The sequence below is a fragment of the Paroedura picta genome, chromosome 4 (genome assembly GCF_049243985.1).
Source record: "Paroedura picta isolate Pp20150507F chromosome 4, Ppicta_v3.0, whole genome shotgun sequence".
Taxonomy (NCBI): domain Eukaryota; kingdom Metazoa; phylum Chordata; class Lepidosauria; order Squamata; family Gekkonidae; genus Paroedura; species Paroedura picta.
In genome coordinates, this window is record NC_135372.1 from 73332807 (window position 1) to 73356120 (window position 23314).

General features: G+C 37.4%; 1 protein-coding gene across 4 annotated transcripts in view; it reads right to left on the reverse strand.

The window, feature by feature from the left end:
- Positions 1–23314, reverse strand: part of MIER1 (MIER1 transcriptional regulator) — a 35752-nt gene that overhangs the window by 10675 nt on the left and 1763 nt on the right. The window contains exons 2-10 of one of the 4 annotated variants that reach the window (XM_077333406.1): positions 20440–20556; positions 16819–16843; positions 13818–13963; positions 9851–9994; positions 7390–7510; positions 6051–6115; positions 3818–3890; positions 3076–3227; positions 1152–1233 (exon numbers count right to left, since the gene is read on the reverse strand). In XM_077333406.1, coding sequence (XP_077189521.1) covers positions 1152–1233; positions 3076–3227; positions 3818–3890; positions 6051–6115; positions 7390–7510; positions 9851–9994; positions 13818–13963; positions 16819–16843; positions 20440–20463 — 832 coding nt within the window. In that variant the 5' untranslated portion in view covers positions 20464–20556. Of the gene's footprint in view, positions 1–1151; positions 1234–3075; positions 3228–3817; positions 3891–6050; positions 6116–7389; positions 7511–9850; positions 9995–13817; positions 13964–16818; positions 16844–20439; positions 20557–23314 lie in introns of those variants that run through there. The other 3 variants (XM_077333407.1, XM_077333408.1, XM_077333409.1) reach the window with 3 other exon arrangements.

Genomic DNA, 23314 nt, shown 5'->3' on the forward strand with positions numbered 1-23314 from the left:
TCAACAGAAGACTAAAACTGGGAAAGGTAACTATGAAGGAGCTAGAAATGATTCTTGAGCTTCAGGATGTATTGCTAGTAAGTAAGATCAATTCACACCCATAGTATTCCCTGTTACTATATGTGGGTGTGAAGGCTGGACAATGAAATGTTTGAAATATGATGTTGGAGGAGAGTTTTACAGATACCAAGGACTTTCAAAAAGACCCATACATGTGTTCTACATCAAGTCACACCTGAACTCTTCAAAGAAGCTAAAATGATTGAATTGGTCATATTATGAGAAGACATGAGTCATGGAAAAAGTTCAAGGTAGCAGGAAAATGCTAGAAGTTGAAGGTAGCAGGAAAAAAGGAAGACCCAGATTGTAAGACCTGAGTTAACAATAGGATGTTTTGAAGATGATTAATTCATAGGGTCACCATAAGTTGGAAGTGACTCAACGGCATTTAACACACACACAAAGTCCATATGAGTACTGTACAGTGAGATAAGGTTTGGGAAGACTGCAAACACAATAGTACTGCACAATGGTACTACATATTTTTCACAATGTATAAAATATTAAAAAGCATGTAGCTTGTTAGTACATAAACATATTTCACAAAATTTTCTGACTGGATTACCTCTAAGCCATCGGAAAACTTGCTCACTTACACCATCTAGTAGAGTTTACTGCACAAATCACTACACTACACTATTGCTAGCCCTGACCTGGATAGCCCAGGCAAGCCCAATCCTGTCAGATCTCAGAAGGTAAAGCAGGGCTGACCCTGGCTACTACTTGGATGGGTGACCTACAAGGATTTGGCTGGCTGTTCCTTCAAGGAACACTCTTGATGTGGAAACACGAAATAGCAAACCACCTCAGAAGATCCCTTCCCTGGCTGCTAGACAATCCTCAAATTTCCTGGCTATATTACACATGCCATACAATTAATAATAATAATAAAAATAAAAACACCTTGCTAAAGACTCCAAGGCAGAAAAGGCTTCATAATGCTATACATATAATGCTTAAATATGGTTGATATCAATAGTATTTTAATATTTCAATCATAAATTGTCAAAACCTGATACTTGGCTTACGGAAAGAATCTTGACATTAAGAATGCTTTCACTAACACCTCAAAAATGACAACATATACCTACCTCGAGCTGCTTTCACATTAAATCTTAATCTTCTCAGCGCTTCTTCTGTATCAAAATTGCATTTCACTAACTCATACAAGGCCTGGGAAAGAGGGGAAAGTCTCTATGACTGATGTATCAAGATTCTGTCCAACTCTATGAAACAATCTGAGTACATAGCAACAATTTCATTTTCCAACAAAACATATTCTGCAGCAAATTTGTTTTGCTCTCCAGTCTGAAATTCTGAATTCTCCAGCAAATCTATTTTGTTAAAAAAGCAACAGAAGAATAATAATATTTTAGCTGTTTTTCTGGTGTTTACTTCCAAGCTTTTATGCTTGTGTCCTTGTTGCACACTGGAATCTGCTTTGAGAATAATTGGTCAAATATTTTAAAAATACTTTTATTATATAATGATGTTATGGCATGATTTGACACTAGGCAAATGAGATTCAAGCTTGCAGTATACCTTAACTGTTCATGCACAATTTAAGTCCCATGTTAGCACAAGCCATGGTTTGCTATTGCATCCAAATATTCAAACTATCAGTATTTTTCGGATTCTTTGAGCCAAATATAAATATTGCTATTTTTGGCTATCTGAAATGGCTTAGCCTGAAAAATCCCGGGAACCTCAAGATAACTGAAGTTGAAGAGTGTTTAAAAGGGGATGCAGTTCGTTTAAATACCTTCTGGGTAAACTTATGGTTAGAAGAAGGCTCTTAAAAATATTGGAAACCCTTTTAACACCTTTGGAGTTCACTTTGGAGCCCCTTGCAAGAGTTTTAAATTTTAAAGGGACTGCATTCCCATTAAAATTTAAATGCCTTTTCCATCCTCCCACTAAAAGCAATGGAAGATGGAGGTGTCTTCATTGAGGGCCCATAGAATTGCCCCCCACCCCAGGTCCAATTCTTTCAAACTTTTTTGGGGGGAGGCACAGACTGCTATGCTGAAAATTGATGCATCTACAAAAAAACAGTCCCTCCAGAGCCCCAAACACCCCCAGAGTGATTCTCCATTATACTCCATAGGGACCATGGATTATAATGGTTCCCAAAAAGTATTAATAGAGCCAAAAAATTTGGCATTCCTGAATATTTACTTCAGGATTCAGGAATATTGAGAAATACTGCTTTTTCAGGTTCAATATACTCAAGAAATACTGGGTTGGGTGTTTTTTGTTGCACTCCCCTAGGGAAGAACAAATCACATTTAGACTGTCTGCATGCAACTGCAAATTATAGTTTGTGCTAAAGTGGAATTTATCATTTATGTATATAGAATTTTTTATGCTGCTTCTCCAGAAAACCTTCCCAAGGCAGCAAACATATGAAAGTTGCTAATTAAAATCCAACATTAAAAAAGCGCATGAGAACAGGTAACTGAGCAGCTCAATATGAATACCAGTTTTCAGACTAAAAACACACTATAAAAATGGTGTTAAAATTAAAAGCTTAGATAAACAGAAATGTGCTGGCCTTGTGCCTAGGACAGTAACATAGGTGCCAGTTGAGCCTGAAGACAAAGTGCATTCCACAGGAAAGGTGTCACTACTAGACAACCTATCTCTGGTCACTATGTGAGAGGGGAGAAGCTGCCCTTCAGGTACCTTGGCCTCAAACCTTTAGGATTTTAATGATAAGGACCAGAACTCTGAATTGTGCCTAGAAACAAAACCACAGTGATATCATCCTTATATCTCATCCCTGACAATAGCCTGACAGCTGCATTCTAGACCAGCACAAGTTTCCAGATTGTTTTCAAAGACCCATTCGAATCCTATAGCACAAGTAAAATTTGCATGAGGACTGAGGCAAGTAGAAGATGGAACACACAAAGAGGCTGTTCACACAGGACAAACCATGGCCTGCCATTACATTTGTAATACAAAAAGCCACAAAGTATTTTACGGCCCCATGTCCCCATGAGTTTCCTATACCTGCTCATTGTCTTTAATATGAGACCCTTCAGGAATTGCATCTATTCCCCTTTCATCGCCAGTTCGTCTGGAGGCTTCATTAAGGAATTCAATTACTTTATCTTCAGTCAAGTAATCAGGATTCCACAGCAGCTGGTCATCATTTTCATATACTAAATTAGAAAGAGTTGTCAATACAGATTGCCTGGACAAACTAGCATGCAACTTGAGAAGTTTTCTAGTTCTCATCCAATTAAAGCTGGCAGCACATCTTCAGTCTTACTTATCAATGACTAGTACAGTATTGAAACACAGAGCATATCCAGGCATTAGGAACACAATAAAGAGTTCAGATGTTGGTAATGGAAAACTTGGTTCTCTTATCTGACACCAAATTTAAGCTACATACAAAATATATTTTCCTTCACTACGCATGACAAGCTAGTTACATGTAATAGTTCCATATAATATTTTGAACATACAGGTTTTCTATTAAACAAAACAATTTCTTGTACTCTTTACTGGATCTTTATGAAGGGAAGATCAAATATATCTTGGTTTTGATTCTCATGAATCTCAAGCAGAAGCTATTGTACTCATATTAAATAAAAAGTCATATTGCCATTACTGGAGTTGTTGCCAAAGGTCATTCTTGTAACTGAACCTTAATCTAAGCTATTTAGGGGGGAAATAATCATGTTGGTCTGAGCTTATAAAATTTGATGAAATCACTATATTAACATTAACAGCAACTCAATTTTACCTCTTTCATTCTCTCTGTATTTCGATATTCCAACTGGAATTTCAGCTTGAAACATGGAGCCCACCATAATTTCCTATTTTGAAAAAATGAAATTTAATATTCGTTGTCAATCATGAGCAATAATAATTAGAAATATAAGCCACTGGGGACAAAACATATTGGCATGAATTTATAGCACAAGAAAAATGGACTTAACAATTTCAGGTTTTACATGTAAAAATAAAGTCAAATAGCACTTTCTTATTTAATTTAGGGTAAATGAGGCCTGCTTTTTTGGGAAAAGAGTTTTTTTTACTACAGCCCATTTCAAGGACATGAAATGTTATTCCTGGTGGTTTTATATATATAGTAGTTTTATATACTTTATATACCTTCTAAAAAGGTAGGAAATGGGGGGGGGGTGTAAACTGTGAGATCAGTGCACTCTGACATTTCTGTGTAAAACTCAAGGTATGGATTGCGACAAATCATAGCAGTACTTATTTATTATATTTATATACCGCCCTCCCCGAAGGCTCAAGACGCTGTTGGGGATGACTCAGTCTACCACTATCAGCTTCACTAGAAATGAGTGAAACTCCTAACAAGGTGCTATGGGCTATTACAAGCTGGCTTCTTTATCTTCACTTCATCTGTGATCATACAGGACCATTTCCATATTACAAGCTGGCTTTTAGAGTGGGGTGCTTCGGCTGCCAAAGCAGCCATTCCAGCCCGAAGCAGCCAGCGTCGCGGCAGAGGGGAGGGGCAGCGCCAAATGGTGCACCAGCACCGGCGCCCCCCTCCCAATGCTGGCTGCTTCGGGCTGGAACGGCCGCTTCCGTGGCCAAAGCGTCCAACCCTACTGGGTCCTTCATCAGTGGTCATACTGGACTATTTCCCTATATGGCTTCATTTCCCAGTTCTGGAGCTTGAAGAAGCAAACTGCCATTTTTCCAACACAGAAACAGCTACCAGTAACCTTAAACCTTAAACCTAGAAAAATTACTTAATGGATTTGTGGCTTAGCCTTTTAAAAAATCATGATCCTCATCTTTCAAACCCCATGAGGAACCTACTACTGGTGCTGATGATGTAATGGGAAGAATAGAGGTGAAGTTTTTTAAAAAAATATTCCACATGAATGTAAAGGAGACCAGAGATTTTTAAAAGGTCTAAACCTTCAGCCTTTTTAACTTTAAGGGGTTACTTGTAATGAGCACTGTAACAGTGAGAAGAGCAAGATTAGAAACCTGTTCCTCACCTCTTACTTCAGCCCTCAACTGGAGTGGTACAAGCCGTTCCACTGCTAAACTAAACCTCCAGGCTTGGAGCGTTTCAATCTTCTACTTTTCAGTCTTGTAGAAAAGTGCTTTACCTATATGACTTTTGTTAGGAAGGTAATGCAGAGGTCTCCTCACCTCTTCCACCATTTCCCAACAAGAGCATCACCGGCAATGTGCAAATGGCACTTTCTGCAATTTGGTAATCCAGTTTTAAGTACCATACGTGTTATACTGTCTTCATTATGCTATTTCCAGTCTACCTGTTTTTGCCCTCTCCTCTGTGCAGTCAAGGGATAAAGCCCTGTTTTCTGCATACCTGGAGATTTTTCCAGATAAACCTCGCTGTTCTGTGCCTAGCTGCACAGTGCTATTTTCATGATGAGAACGGAAGCCATCAAACAATGTGAACCAGCTGGAAACTTGTAAGGAATTGTGAAAGGATGGAAAAATCACCACCAAAAACCCCTCCCCCAAATCTTCGCTCCAGGATTCTACAGTTCTTAGGGCTTCTGCTAGCCAATCTCTTCCCCTTTTCCTTCATTTAAATCTCAGTGCATTCATTGCTTATCAAGCTATTTGAATAGCCTCCTCCCTTCTAGTGACCTTGAGAGGCATGGTTTGAGAGGCATGGTTTTGTTACTTTCATCATCGAAGCAGAGACCAGTCATTTTTTATTTAGATTTAATGTTTTCTTTTTTTAGGCCTCTTGCCAAGAAATGTTCATGCGTGGTGGTAGTAAATACCCCCTGTGACATGAACACTTTCAATAGAATTCTCAAGCTAACTGCATATTTGGGTGAGGTTAGCATTGCTAAGGCTTGTTGTTTGCCCTCCTGGCTGATGTCTACATGGGTAAGCAGAAGTTTTCTACTATGTTCAGAAATTGTTTCCTAATATTTCCTCTTCTGTATGAGGCTATTTATATGTGTACAAAAATGTATAACTATCAGATAGTCTCAAACATTTACCTTCTTCCAGTCTTCTGAAGGAATATAATCTTCGTCTTCTTCAGATTCTTCTTCTATTTCACTATCTACATAAAAATTAATAACTGTTACTTAAGCAGAAATAGCTGCCCTAGATCATATTCCTCCAAATAAAGTATATCCTAGTTACAGGTTTCTCAAAGCCAAATCTGGTTGGTTAACTAAGCATGGAGCTATGATGTCACAACCAACTCTATGTGACTAATGTGGTAGGGACTTCCTTACCAGATAATATTGAGAACTGCGACAAGAAGTATTTCTGCTGAAAAGACTTACACACTCTAGCATAGAAACATCAAATACCTGAACTATTTACTGCTGCCCAGTTTATATTCATAGCATTGGGTTACTTAAGAATGGCTTCATTTTGGAAGTCGAAAAAGCATACATTTTCATACCAGCACCGAAATATATCCTTAAATCAAACTCAAGACTGTTAGAAGTAGGCACACAATTGAAGATTTAAAAAAATAATTCTAGCAGCTATTAACACTTTTGTTATTCTTTTCTCTTTAAGTCATTAGAAAGCACTTAAATCAAATTAAGAAACAAGGATGAAGCCATAACATGTTTGAGACAAAATAATATGAGATTATCAATGAATAAAACAGACTATAATGACCTCTGTCTTCCCAATTGGACAATGAAGGAAGCAAACTTAGAACATTGCCTCTGCTTACTTGGGAGTTCCACTAATCTTCAGCTACAGCCTGCATTTTTCACCATACTTGCTCCTAAGTAAGTAGAATTAAGCTAAGCAGAAAGCAGCTGGGGTGAAAGAAAGGATAATATTTCTACTAGCAGAAGAAACATAAATTAATATTTCTGTAGCAAGTGGTCTACTGGCAATACCATAAACATCTGAATTGTCAAGAAGCCATTTCATTTCCCCCAAATTAATTATGAGCATACCAACTGGTTCTGGAATTCTGTGCCTTATACTTGGTTAACAACTATACATTGGCCTAAATCCTTGTAACACTACATTTCCATCAAAGAAATTACTTAAGAATGAGTGTCAAAAATCATACTGCAGGAAACCACATCCTTTTATGCATTGCCTTTAAAATTCTAACTGCTAAAAAAATGTTTAATATATAACATGGGATTTTAAATCCTAGTGTATAAGTACAACCTTTCTAAATCCTGTACCACTATCTCTTACCAGATTTGGCCAAGCTTCTATCTATGCACTGAAGTTCAGATTTGCAGACAACCGCAAAATTGCAGCTCTCATAGTTTAATGATCTTTCTAGGCCTCATAGGAGCCTAGCAAAAAACAAAACAAACAAACCCCTTAGTACATTAAGAAATCACATACTTGCATCAAAGTATTTACACCGACGTGGTCGAATTATCTCCTGTACGACAGATGGTGCCGGGTCATCATTGGAGGACTGGGTTTCATCCTCCTGACCAGATGAATCTTTTATGGCCTCCTCCTTATAAAGAATAAGGAAAACGATGTAGAGTTACTCTTAAATTCAAATTTTTCTAGGAACTGCAGATTTTTATCCTGTCTTTCCTCCAGGAAGCTCTAGAAAACATTCACAGTTCTCACCTCCTCCATTTTGCATCACAACAACCTGTGAGGTAGGTTAAGCTGAGGGAAAGCAACTGGCCCAAGGTCACCCATGCCTAAATGGAAATTTGAATCTGGGTCAAAGGACTACACCCACACTGGCTTTTTATAATCCCCCCCACCTCTGAGTTTCACTGACAGAGAGACATTTTGTACATGAGAACAAAATAAAGACTTATTAGTACTTATTTGAAGTTGTACAGTTCGCCATTTAGTTTGTTACTAGATAAGCTGCATTCTAACCCACAAATAAATCAGCTAGTAAAAGTGTTTGTACTTCTCTGCATGACATGCTGGAAAATGAAATGTATTAAAATGCATGCTTCTCAAAGTCTGAGACAGGGCAAAATGCCAAATAGCATTAATAGCCTGATCAGAAGCAACAGACCTTCTTGCTTCTCTGATGGTGCCCTGTTGCAATTGTCCTGCAGCATTGAGTATTAGCCATGAAGTTTATCACAGCCACTGTAACTCATGAAACTACAGAACATTCCAATGAAGTGGCAAGACTGGAATCATTGCTCTCTAACAAAAGCAGATGGAGGATATAGCAGATTTGCAGAAAGAAATGCTTTAAGATGAGAGGAAAAAAATACCAGTTTACTCCTGCAATGTTTTATGTTATGCTTGCTTACGCTAAGACACAGTGTTTGGTGTGGAGTTAAAATGAATAAGACTGTTAAAATAAACTACAGCTTGTTTATAAACCTTAATGTGTTTATTCTAAAACACAGCAATGTTACCAAAGCTTCTCATTGCAGGTAACGTGGGGGCGGGGGATGTTAGCAATATACTTTGGTGGCAAATCTACTAGTAAGGTCATATAAACTTCTGTTAACATTTCACTTGCATTACTTGCTGTGCTGTCGTAATCTGCAATGTATCCTGTAGTAATCTTTACAAAAATATGGAACGTTTGCTCTTGCATAGTTTTCTCCAAAATTGCTTTATATTCCAATTGTAGTAAAAATAATGGCTTGGATCCCAAGGCGCCATGAAGCATCAGCTTCTCCAACAGCATGGCTTTTCTATTTGCAGAGGAAAGAAGGAAAAGCTATGCTGATTTCCCCACTTTTGTTGCAGGCTTTGAATCTGTCCCCCACGTTGTTCCTTCAGGTCTACCAACCCCAAGCATATGTTTCATAGAGTAAAGGAAAATGCAGCAAGAGGGGGAAAGTCAGTAAGCTGTCTTTCTTTAGCGTGACTCAGCTCACTCTGCTTAGGATCCATGCAATTGTTTTCATCACAAATCCTTAAAATAGCTATGTAATTTGGCACTTACCTGCTTTGTCTGAGGCAAACATCTACATGCAATGGGCAGAAAAATTAACTGCCACCCCTCTTTCCTGAGGACAGAGCTTTGTACTACCTATACCAGTGTGCTAAACCAAGACAGCATCCATAGGGATGTCCTCAAATCTGGGAATGCACAATGATGACTTGGATTGTATTTGAGACTTGGAGTAGATCTTGGGCTTGCATACTTTCTCAACTGCTCCTTTTGGAAGTTAGATAGCGTTAAAAGGAAAAGCTAATGATTAATTGGGAAGATAACACTTTCTAGTTGCTTCTATCTCATAAAATCAGAGAGATCCCATATTCAACTGTGAGATGTCTCCTGTTCACCCATATGAAAGGATGTGATATAGGATAAATGTAACTGGTTAAATCTTAATTCAAGAACATTCACCAAAATCAAGTAACAAGTAATTATCTGATTCTTCCTTAGGATTTAGTGGCTCTTTAATGGCAGAGGTCTTCAAAAAGTAGCTTGCCAGATGCTATAGACCAGTTTGCGGATCCGCTAGAAGACTGATAAAAATATCAAGGCTTAACTAACTTGCTTTATGTGCTTCTCTATGCAAAACAAATTAGAACCAGTCCTGCCTAGAGGAAAGGAGGGCAAATTAAATATATTAACAGGGAATAAATCTCATTATAGTGGGTGGTGCCAAGCTTTTCTTTATGGGTTTCTACAGCACACTGGGTTTCTACAGCACAATTCTATGGTTATCACTTCTAGATTCTTCTTCTGGCCTTTAAGAGACAAACACACAAACTGGAGGTAAAAATGGGAAATCAAAAGCACATTCTAGGTTTAAATGCTAGTCTTTAATGCCAACTGTACATACCAGCTTGCCACAGGCAAATGGCAGTCAACAGCAGGGACCAAACTTTCAAATGCGTAAATCTAACTCACTTTATTTTCTCCACTGAAGCCACTGTTGTCATCATTATCTTCACCCTCACCCTCCTCCTCCTCCTCTTCCTCTTCTTCTGGTAGCGGTACAGTACCATCATAGCCATAAAGGCTAAGTAGTTCATGAATTGGCATATCACCTTCCTAACAAGAAAACAGGAAATTATCATAATTTCAATCTATAAAGTGTTTTCAGTGAGTTATTTTATACCAATGTTGTAATCTTCAGGTAAATGAGACAACAGCGGAAACCGAAACTGCTCACTGGAGAGCAGGTTACAGGCTGCACACATAACTTTACCTGACTGAAAGATTACTAGCCCTTTTAAGACAGAAGACAAACTATGTCTGTAGTGGGATGTAGCAGTGGCATGGCAATTTATGAACGTACCGAACTGCCATATACCATTGGCCCATCTAGCTCAGCATGTCTTTATCAGTGATTTCCAATCCTGGTTTCCTAATACCCACTGTATTGCCAATTATCACAAGAAGTTCTAGGAAATTCTCCAAAAGCCTCACATTTAATTCTAATTCACTGTAACTTGAGATAAATATATGACATACAGCACATTTTCTGAGCTATTTTCAAAATTGCAGAAGTACTGACTTAAGACTATAATGATCCTTTCTATTCTAATGATTCTTTCATAGGGCCTACCTTCTATTATCTATATCAGATGAATTACAGGAAACCCAGTATGCCACAACAAGAAAAGGGAGGTTGGAAAACAGAAATCTTATTGTTGACATATAGAATTTCAAGCAAAATACCAATATTATTTTAAATTGAACTAAATATTATTTTTATACTGCATATAATTTCAAATTAATTTATTCTATTTAGAAGTTAGGTGATACATCATCTCAATCAAAAAAAAAAGTTACAACTCTGAAAAAGCAATCACTAGTCTGCACCGACTAGGAAAACCTTTCCAGGGACTCAGGCAGAGCAGGGTCATTCTCGACTCCCACCTTCTTACAATTTTTTAAACTGATTATACCAACATGTGCCCTACAACTGAGCAGTAGCCTTTCTCTTCCATGTCCATTTTTCAAAAAGTTGTAGTTACTACAATATCTCCCCCATAGCAGACCTGTTTCTTATATACTCCTCATTTATACTGAAACTGTAATTCCTATATCCAAGGAATGCAAGAAGGGTCATTCAGTAGGGCATCTTGCTGATATTGGAAAGGAACAATTGCTGCTATTTCTACTGGACTTAAGCAACCTCTTCCTTAGCAGTTAGTAGGAAGATTAACACACAAGTTATAGATACCTCAAGAACAGGGAGGGTCTCTAGAAACTGATCGTAATATCTAGCTGCCTTTGAAAATGAAACTTCTGGAAACTTCAGTTTGTCCAAAATGCAGCAGCCAGACTATTGTCAGGGGTGGGATACAAGGATCATAGCTTGAAAGATCTCCACTCACTGCCCATTTGTTTCTGGGCACAATGCAATGTACTGGTTCTTACCTATAAAGCCCCAAATAGCTTGGGGTCAGGGTACTTGAAGGACCACCTTCGCCCATAATGTCTAATCCACCCATTAAGATCTGCCTCACAAGCCTTGGTCTCCATGCCCTTGCCTTCAAAAGTGAGGCTGATAGCAATCAAAGACAGGGATTTTCAGTAGCGGCACCTCCCATATGAAATGACCTTCCCCTTGAAGACTACTTTTTCTTTTAAGTGCCATGACAAAACATTTGTTTACCCAGGTTTTAATTACAGGACTGTTTTTTAACACTAGTTTAGTATGGAAACTAGTATTTTAAGTTGTCAGTGGTCTACCTTTATGGCCTATATTTTTATTATGTTGGACTGAGTTTTAATGCTGGATTTTAATTAACTTCCAATGTTTAGATTTTTATTTTGTAAGCTGCCTTGGGCAGATCCCTAGCATAACATTTAATAAATAAATAAATACGCACTTTGAAAAAAAGGTTCATTATCTCTTTACTTGGACCATGTTATGACCATGCTGAATGAATATCAAACGCTTAAGTCACTACATAAATACTAAAGTTTGAGGATTTCAGGCAGGTCATTTTTGTTTATCTCCCTCCCCTCAAAATATTTACTGACAGCAATCATACTAACATATTTATAGGCTTTGTGTGGTAAACAAACATGACTGAGACCTGACAATCAAGTTTGGATCTTTTAAAACCTAGAATTCCATATGCTTTTCAACTTTTGGAGATGCTTTTATATGAGAACTGATCGGAGTGCAATTCAATGATTTTCATACCATGTTGGTGAAACTTCCAAAATACTGCAGAATAAGTGCAACACCTGCCCCGAGCATAAATTTAAATCTATATTCAATAGAACAATATGCATATCTAGTCCAGATTATCTATACATGTTAGTCATCATACATCCCCAATGAGATTCCAAATATTAAAGTTAACCACCACAGAAATGACTTCAAGCAACATCATTGACACACTGACTTTGTGTTTGCCGGACTGCTACCAAGGGTCAGTGCTCCTAACTTCCTCTGTCTACTCCAGAAACAAAGTAGTTGCACCACTTTAAGAAGAAACCCACATTTGCATTCTGGTACTTACCATATAAACAAAAATGGAGGTGGTGGACAGAGAGTCCAACAAATTTGGCAGGCAATGGGACCTGAGAAATTCTCATTATTATGCTTGTTATCCCATTACCATGGATCACCAAAAAGACTTTCTCAACCATCCTGTTTTTAAAAAGACCTTACTAACACATAAAAAGTCTGCCTCCAAACTTTTATCCGACTCCTGAAATGGAAATTATGTATCTAAACACACACTTTTAACCCGGCGGTAGTCAGCAAAACTTATTTTCACTTCACTTTTGCTAACATAGTACAGCTTTTAATACTGATTATCTGTGTCAAACAACATTTTAAAATAAATTACAACAATAAGTTATGTAAAGATTAAAAATCAGAAGTTACAATAGAAGAAAACTCAGATGAAGATGAACCGTTGGAGATTAGATGTACCCCATAAAAGCCTCTGAACACACACAAACACATCAAAGATTTCTTATACTGCTATGAGAATAATGGGCCACAGAGGTCAGTACTGTCTACTCTGACTTGCAGCAGTTCTCAGAGATCCTTTACACACATTGGTGGAGGTATGTGCCATTAAGTTGCAGTTGACTTATGGCTATCTTGTAAGCATTTCAAGGCAAGATATGTGAGGAGGTGGTTTGCCACTACCTGTCTCTGCATTATTACCTTCAACTTCCTTGGTGGTCTCTCATCCAAATAATAACTAGGGCTTGCTCTATTCAGTTTCTGAGATTTGACAAGATTGCATTAGACTGGGCCATCCAGGTCAAGGGATATCAAACTTTACTTGCTCTTTTAAATGGCCACGATGAAGACTGAATTTGGGCCTTTTTGCAAGTACAGCAGATGCTTTACTGAGCCATGGCTTTCTATATACCCTATTTTTCGCTACTGTGGAAAATTACTATTAACCTGGGAACAGAAATTCTACCTGTTTCCACAATATTATGCACATCACTGGACTGTGTATGCAAGCAATCCCATATGTGCCAATAATCTCAGGTGAGTAATACGCATCTGGCTAGAAGGACTGATATGAAGTATCATTCACTTTAAGCACTTCTACTAGGTGTTTCAAGCTAAATTATTTCTCCTCAGATACTTGGAGTCTACCTTTTAGATTACATGAGTTCATCACAGTGAAAATACACCCATGAAAACACAGGCAGGAATGAGATGTATTGCTAAATCATACCAATGTCCCTGTATAGGGAAGCAATGTCACCAAACATGCACTGCAAGAGGTCCCCAGAGTTGCTCCAACAGTTGACAGACAAATTATTTTTGCTGTAAAACTCTAAAATTGTATAAATATATATGAAGGAAATAGATGGATAAGCCACACTTGCAGTTAAAAGGAATTTTAGGAATTTGGTTTAATGTATTTCTAGCATTTACCCTGGTAAGATCTTCAATCTCAGAACTGAAGTTTGTTTCACCTTCCATCATTTCTTCCTCTTCTAATGTTCTTTCATCATCAAAATCATGAACCAGCATGTCAGCCGTTGGGTCAAATTCATGGTCATCTGATGTTGCCGACCCTCCTAGAATTTGATTAATAGTCTGAGTATACCACATCATAGACTTATTAGAGCTATCATCACTCTTCCGTGCCAACAAATCTAAAATCAACACTAATCTAGATCTGAATTACTTCTGTAAAAGCAATATTTTCTTAGGGACTTCATTTAGCAGCATTTTAGCCTCAAAACTGTTGTTTTAAGCTATCTGGGGCAGGTTTTATCATATATATGTTTATGGTGGGCTGGAGCTTTTAAATGCTGGATTTTAATTAGTATTTTCTAATTTTCTAATATTATTTTCATTATTTTTATTTTGTAAGCCACCTTAGGCAAGTTCCGTGAGGCAGCATAAAAATAATCTAAACAATAAAATCAAACTGCTTGGTTAAAATATATGGTACTATAAGGCTATAGGCTTGAAAAACAAAAACCATAGTTGATAGCCAAATGCTTATAGAAGCTATCCTTTATTGTAAAGTAAGTTGCAAGTAGGGTTTAATTCTCTCTATCATTGCTTAGTCTAAGCTACACATCTTTGTGTGCATAAGGAAAAGAAAACTAAACTCAGTATCCTGGCTTTCTGCTGGAACAGCATACATTCAGGTTTCCAGTCAGAAAGTTGGAGGAGGGGGAGGAGTATACACAAATCTTCCAGCTACCAACTGTGGAGGGGCTATTTACTCCAGTTCAGAGCCAAAGAATTGCTCATCCAAGCAAAGGGTATCTGTATTTGTTCAAAGAGAACATTTATCTGATTTCTCTCTATCTTATTCATCTGCCGGCCCTCCTGTATCATGTTACATGTCATTCAAAAGGATCCCCTGACTACCAATAGTTTGGGGATAGTTACATGGGTTACAGGAAGGGGCAGGAAAACCCTACAACATGAGCAGAATGGCACTAAAAATCTCAGGCAGAGTTGATCTTGCAATAGAGCAGAACAGAAAGGTAGCATCTGTCAGCTCCTATTTTCCTATAATTCTATGGCATACTCTTTTGATAGGCAGATCCATATGTAGTCCCTCCACTTTCACATTGGGCATGCTGCTATAGCCTTTGCAAGATGTGCAGTATGCTATATTCCATACCAAAGTGCCTTTTGATGTTTTGGAATAAAAACACACTGAACCATATTGTTCTTCTGAATACACTGGAAAGGGATCAGCAGAACATGGGCCACAGTCCGCTCATCATGTCCTCCATTTCCAGGCCCCTCTCTCCCAAACTGCAACAGGAATCTCAGATGGGCTGCCATTTTTGCATATGAAGCCCTGCCCCATTTTGGGGCGGAGTTACTGTGCATGAAAAAACTGGAAACTTCAACTTGGGCTCACATGCTCATATAACCAGTAGTTTTCACATCACAAATTCTTCTGACACTCCAGTATGACTAACATAACTCTGTATTTGCCAATATAGAGGATATAGCAGTCTATACAACAGCAATAACATGACCACAAAAAACCTGCTTAAAGTCATGAAAATAAATCTATAGCCCCAGAACATTCTCAAAACTTGTATTAACTAAAACCAATATTACTACAGATGATCTAAAATAAGCTGAATTATTTCAATTAAAGAGTTTTTGGGGTGCCTGCACTTTGATCCTGTATAGCAGGAAAGCACGCATGTACTATGATCATTTTTAGTACAAATTGAAGAGTAGAAACAAGCAGAATTGTCCCAATTGGCTTTGTGCCCTGTTCTAAAACTTAGTGGCAGATAAGATTCCAAGGGGCACAGAATACTTGGAATCTTATCCGCCACTAAGTTTCAGAACAGGGCATAAAGCTTAACCATATGGGAACCCACTTCACTCTGGACACTTATTTTGAACACTGAAAACTGTGAGGCAATTTCTATTCAAATAAATTTATTAGTTAACATCAAGTTTTAGCTCTTAGAGAGCACAGTTCTCTCTTATGCAAGAATAGCACAAGAGGTTTCAATCTATGGACAAGGACACAGTTTGTTAATTTCTCCAAATGCTCCAACCTGACAGCCATGGCACAGCAGCAAACTTCACACCAACCTTGTGTTTGATCATGAAGCCTCAGACCTGCGAACTTTCTATACTACAGATTTAAGTCACTAAGGCACATTAAAGCAATGTGGGGCAGAAAATTTTCCAAAGTGATGCTATATTTTTCTATAGAATACTTTCTGTCCTGCATATGTAAATATAGTCTCTTTACAGTTGTCAAGCTGATGAAGAAAATCAATCACGTTAGATGGGCTAAATGTGAAAGATGAAGCAGAGCTTGTACATGGTGTATTTGCCTTCTTTTGCTAACATTTAAATTTTAATCTGAAAAATTTCCAGAAATTTTTCTGCTTCAATTTTCTTTCTGGAAAACCCATTCAATGGCAAATTCAAAGACTTTAATGAAAATCAGGCCAATTTACATTAAAATTCTAAACAGAGTTACAACCTTCTGAGTCCATGAAATTCAATGGTCTTAGAAGGATATAACTTTTTTTAGATCACTAAATAATTGTAGGCTGTTTGGTCACAACTGACTTGACATGACCCCAGGAACAAAGTCAAATTGATTAACAGAGATGGTTTGCCACAACTTTCACCTGTATAGCAACCCCCGTCCTCCTTGGTGGTCTCCCAGCCAAGTGCTAACTGTGGTTAATTCTGTTTAGCTTTAAAGTTCTCACAACATCAGGTTAGGACTGCTCTTAGAGGTTATTCAGGCTGCTCTTAGAGGTCCCTCAAACCAGACTGCCTACTGGAATGGAACACAGCACAATGGAGTTAAATCCAGCAGCAACTATGTATCTGATAAAATACATCAGTGGAGGCAACTTAATTAAATATTCATTTTTCTTTCAAGATTGCTTTCAAGGTAAACATAATAAAACTTTACCTGGGCTTGCCGACTCAACAGAAGGCTATCCAAAAAAGAAGAAGAAGAAGAAGTTATCCACAGTCAAAAAATTCTTTTTATCAGTATACTAGAAACATTCTGACATTTAATATTTCATATTCAGATATAAGGAAAACTCATCTTGTATATCCAAACTGTTGCTATTTAGCTGGATACTTGTCTGGTTATTGTTTTAATTTCTTACTGCTGAATTTGGATCGTCACATTGTCTATCAGCAACTGTATTTTTGTTATGGTTTTATAGTTTACTTTTTGTGATATTTTATTGCTTTTAATTTACATAAATGGTCTCAAATGTCCTGTTTGGGTAGGCCAGCATATAAATATTTTAAACATTAAATATTAAAGTAGTTTCACCTTTGAATTTCAAATCAAGCATAAAATTCCCTAAAACAATTAGCACATTACATTTTGGATAGGTAGCCCTTCTCAATTCTACATTTGGGTTAACCAGTATTAAAAAATTACAGAACTGTCAATTTTTCAGAAACGTCTACCAATTTGCCTCACTCTTATTTATTCTTAAGAGATTTTGAGCAGCCACAACCAAACAGATTTTGAGCAGCCACAACCAAATGATGGAACACTCAAATTGTGTGATGTCAAAATCATACCATGAAGCTTTGTTGTATTCAGCTGGAATAGCTGATATGTCTACTTTTCAAGATGTATGATGAAAAGGTTTAGTATTGGATTCAATCTGTCAGTCACTCATACACAGTCACTATTCAATACACTATATTTGAAGCTGCCAACAAAGACTTTATAAGTTATAGTTAACAGTGTTTTGACTGTGAAAGAAGCAGGTCAACAGAAACACATGAAGCTACTTTTGCTAGATCCAATTCAGTGTATTTGCTTTGTGCCCATTACACTCCAAAGATGACTGTTACTTTACTATAGACATTAAGTAATTAAGAGATGTCTCCTTATATCTATCTTCATATATCAGTAAAAGGAACATGGCAGACAGAGGCTCTCAAGTCCAGTTCTGAAGCTCCCTTGCAAAGATTAAAGTGGAAAGCAAGATGGCTGCATCATGTACCAAATTTTATGTCAGTCTTGCATTTTTAAAAATTGTTACCTATTTAAAAATTGAGTCACGGAGCAAGTTAAACAAACAAACAAATATCAAGCTATGTGTAATCAATATTTTCATGTATTGCTGTGGCTGTTTATATTCTATGATCTGGAAACCACCTGTCTGTTTTGTTGATTGATCTGTTTTATACAATACATCACACATTGTAGAAAATATAACTAAAAGACAAGCTTTTAAAACAATTAGTACTGTTCAGACAGTTGGTAAACTGTATAGTTGGTAGACATTTTGCCTTTCATATGGTGAAGATACAAAGCATAAATAACTGGTCAATATTCGACTAGGTTTCACTCTGTTCACATACTAACAATTTCTCCCTTTCTCTACACTATCCTGGGAAGGGTGTGCACAGCTTCATAATAATTACTCTCATCCTCAGGCAAAATATATGTTGTTCTATGGTAGCACTGGCGCCCAAACTCTTAAGATTTCTCCATTACATACTCGCCCCAAGGTCACTGTGGTTCATGAATTGGATAATTTTACTTTACGCTTGCCTATACACAATACTAAGCAATAAGACTACCTTTTCTTTTTAAAATTCATTTTTATAAAAAAAAATTAAATAGAGAAAATCTAACCAAATGAAAATAGAAAAAAATATATAATATAAAGAAATATCAAATTTTCTCTGTAGCAAATATATATAAAATTACAAACTTATGACATACTCTAAAATTAGAAGCATAAAAAAACTCTTTTCTGTTTTCTAATAATTTTTTTATCTTAATCATCACCAATCCATGAATCATCAGTTCATTTTTCCCCACTGTGATCAAAAAATCTATAAGGGGTTTCCTGTCAGCCCAAAATGTAGATGATGTCTTTTTCTCTGATCAAAGTAGTTAAGTTTAGTTCCAATATGGGCCCCATTGTTTCCCAAGGCAAGTGTGTACAAGAAACAGACTTTTGTAACAATACATGTAACATTTATTCAAACAAGTTATAGAATATCAATTTATCAAATAAGCAACACAATCTCTAAAAGCAAACTGGTTCAGAAAATAAAAAATGCTAGCTTAACTAACAAAACACATGAAAGGTTGCATTAGAAGGCACATTCTTACATTCATGAAGTCTTAGGCCTTAGCTTAAGCATGCTCTATGATATGGTCCATTTGCAGAAAGGCAGATCATAGTTGATGCCTTGTTTCACCAAAATCCAAGCTAGCAAGCCGGATTCCAAATTCCTAGACCACTTAGACTTTATGGCCCACCTTGGTCAAGTGAATACAATGAACCAGTCAGGGTATATATATATATGCTTTATATATTTATCCTGCCTGAAGAAAATGATGACATCTGACCTGGATTCATGCTTATATTGTGGTCAATTACAATTTAATTCATGTTATAATAAACTCATTTTGACAGTCATCTAATTGCAAGCAACTTTATGTGTTGGGGTTAAAGTTTACATTTTATCTAAAAGAAGCAGACTTGATCTGTAGATCTGTAGACTTCCTTGCCTTCAGAATTATTATTTTGTTACATTTGTATCCTGCCTTTCCAAAGAACTCACAGCCTTGTGATCACTGTACTAGGTAGCTTGCTTAGAACCCTAAACAGAGTTACACCATTCAAGATCCACTGAAGTTTTAAAAAATCATTATAAGTGTGCAGCTATGCTGGGAAATACAGCTTGACCAAGTTCACTCAGTGAGCCTTAAACATCGTAAGGCTTTTCAGTCCTCAGTTCCCACATTTATTATCCAGTGTTTTGGCATCTTCTGGTTGCCTTCTTACAGTGGCAAGAAACCTAATCTTCATATTTTGAATATCAATAGTCTTTGTGATTGGGAAGAAAGCAGCTTAGGCAAAATATTATCCTGAAAAATTAAATGCAGATGTTTAGACCTTCCCCTTTCTAATTATTCAAGTTTCTATCATGAGAGCAACTACATTTAATTTCCAGCATTTGAAAATTGCCATTGCCTTAACTATGATAGAGCCTCTTGTGGCGCAGAGTGGTAAGGCAGTGATATGCTGTCTGAAGCTGTCTGCCCATGAGGTTGGGAGTTCAATCCCAGCAGCCGGCTCAAGGTTGACTCAAGGTTCCATCCTTCCGAGGTCGGTAAAATGAGTACCCAGCTTGCTGGGGGGTAAAGGGTAATGACTGGGGAAGGCACTGGCAAACCACCCCGTATTGAGTCTGCCATGAAAACGCTAGAGGGCGTCACCCCAAGGGTCAGACATGACTTGGTGCTTGCACAGGGGATACCTTTACCTTTACCTTAGACCTTCCCCTTTCTAATTATTCAAGTTTCTATCATGAGAGCAACTACATTTAATTTCCAGCATTTGAAAATTGCCATTGCCTTAACTATGATAGTCATCGTTTAAAACTTCAAAATAAATAAATAAATATTCTTAGAACTTCTATATACAGTCATTCAACCCAGATACCAAACAAATGTTGTGTTGCCTTAACAGCGTGATTGAAACATAAAAGCACTTTTGTGGATTCCAGTCCACATCATCAAATGTATGAAGAGTACCTGTTGAAGCGGGTGCCAGGGCATGAAATCACAATAAGGTGCCACACACCAGGACTGCTATTGCACTTGAATTTGTAACCATTCAACTTCAGGAAATCAAGTTTTCTGCCTTTGCTTCTACTGACAGGAAACCATGAACGTATTAATGACGGGATGTACTTAAATGAACAAATGTTTCTGAAACCAAAAGTAACCCCATCTTAAGAATGTGGGAAGAATATGTAAAAAGTGTAACTGAAAATCATGAGGCTATTTTGGCAATCAAATACTTTAAAAGTATTTTCAATTAAAACAACCCCAAGATAGTTTACTGCAGACAACAAAAACAAACAAATCATTAATATAAACAAAAAACAATAAATACAATTCAAAAATCAATTTATTTATATTTACTTTATTTATTTTGAACATGAATATGCTGCTTTTCTCCTAGAATATATGAACCAAAGTAGCTTAAAAGCTGCAAACAGTATACATGCAGACTCTTCTTGAAATCACCTGAATCTCAAAAGCTTGTTTCAGCAAATGTGTGTGCATGTGTGTGGAGAGGAATCTCTACAGTAGCCATTGATCTTGAAGAAAAATATTGCACCACCAAAACACTATTGACAAATATCAGAAGAGAGGACAACATTCAGGCTAAGATGTTAAGCAGTCATTCCCTCCCTAGTAGCTGGTGGCAAGTCATACCACCTCTAGACAAGGTGGTGAAGCTCTATAGCAGGGGTGGACAAACTGCGCCCCTCCAGATGTCCATGGACTACAATTCCCATGAGCCCCTGCCAGCAAAGGCTGGCAGGGGCTCATGGGAATTGTAGTCCATGGACATCTGGAGGGGCGCAGTTTGACTATCCCTGCTCTATAGGATACAACTAGATATATGAAGGCAAAGAAGAAAAAAGACAACTTTGAAAAAGCTTTCCCACTAGAAAAATATGAGGATCTCTTAGGACTTTCCCAAAAATCTCAGTTCCTGCTTGAAAAATTGAGAATTTTGGAGAACATTAAAAAAACGTGTTTCCCCCCCTTATCTATTCCACAATATTTCTGGTAAGGCCTTGGAGGAGCATGTCTTATGGCTTAAGCGTGCTTAATACCCACTCAGGGCAGCAGTTCCATCCCTGAGTGCCTCCTCCTCCAACCGGCTTGCTTGTCTGTCCAGTGGCCAGCCAATCACCTTCTGTCTCCCACACCTGACTCCCCCTTCTACTTCCCTCTGAGGCTCAGAGGCTGCAGACCCTTGCTGCGTGAGAACTGCCCCTACCGGTGAGTTCCAAACAGCTACCTGCAGTATTTCAAAGTCCTGGGGTAAGGCCGTTCACAGAGTTCTTCCACTCCACTCACCTAATCTAGCGCCCGTTGTATTCCTGAATGCAACAGGCTTGGCCCCTAGTATAGTCTATAATAAATTAAGTATATTTTGAAGTAAAACAGCACCATGGTTTCAAAACGGCATCTAAGCATAATGGTTTCAGATAGGTACAGTTGTTCTTCATTGAAGTTCTTTAAAAAGACCTAGCCACATATTTTCCTCCTTTGCCACACAGAATGTAGTGATCTCTCTCCTAACACCTCACTCTTCACTCATTCAACTCTTTTCTCCCCTTTCTGGCTTCCAAATCCTCTCTACAAACCAGTCAACTTCAATCCTTAGGGTACAGCTACCATCTGATCATAAAACACTTCAATCACCCATCCAGCCTTCCTTTCTTACCCTAGAAGCCTTCTTTTTAAACCAGAGCATCAGAACAACATATACATAAAACCTAACATTAAATCATAGAAATAAAACACATACAAAATAGTTTCATAGTAAAACATCACACATCCACTAGTATGCCAAGCTTTTAAATAATAAGGCCCAGATGAACATCTGTGAATGATGAGGAAGTCCAGGTCCATTTGTAGTTCCACTATTGTGCATCATAACCAAGAATTCATACTGAACAAGGATGCGTTGTTACCTCACATACAGCTGTTCCAAAACAAAAGTGATCCCTGTACCTAGTAGTAAAATTACTGAGCCCAATGTGGATGATGAAAACAGCAATGGACTTTGACTTATTCACAAGATTTTCTATGTATGCTGAATAACATCTCTGAAAATCAATCAAAAGAAAAAAATACAACAATATTCTGATAAGAACTGAAAGTGCTCCAGAAAGGGATAGAATATTGAAAGTGACTGAGTATAAATTAAAGAAAAAATTGCAAGGTGTCAGCCTACACAAGCCTCTGAGATAAAAGAATCACAAATAACTATATCTATCCGAGAACTGTGCTCAGAAAATAAAATGCAGGTATTTATAGTTAACTGGAGATTAAAAATTTGCTTCTGCTATCATAATCATGTATGGTTTATTTTGTAATGTAATGCTACAATAGTCAGATCTTACCACCACACTCTTACCATATTAGTATGTAAATTTTAAGGTGGTTGAACACAAACAACTTACTCTACTCGTGTCTATTCATAAGTTAACATACACAGAGTAGCACCATGTTCATAAAGAATTGTTAAAAGTATGAGCAATAATAATGTGCAGCATTGGCAGAAACAATAGCAAGATGATTTTGATTTAAATACATAGAATTTTCCTGTTGTCCCTTCAAACTGTCTGAAGGCTTTCTGCAATTTGTGTTCCATGAATGGAATAATAATATGAACCTACCTAGTTGCCCAAAAGACGCATATCTAAGGGTAGAAGCATATACTCTGAATCTTAATAACTTTGACCACTGTTTTTAAGATGGGTAACTGTGTTTGTGTCTGAAGTTCATTAAAGCTCAAACCCTGCCACAAATTTTGTTAGTCTTTAAAGTGTTATGGGACTTTTACTCTTTGATGATTATTTAACAGTCACTATACAATACC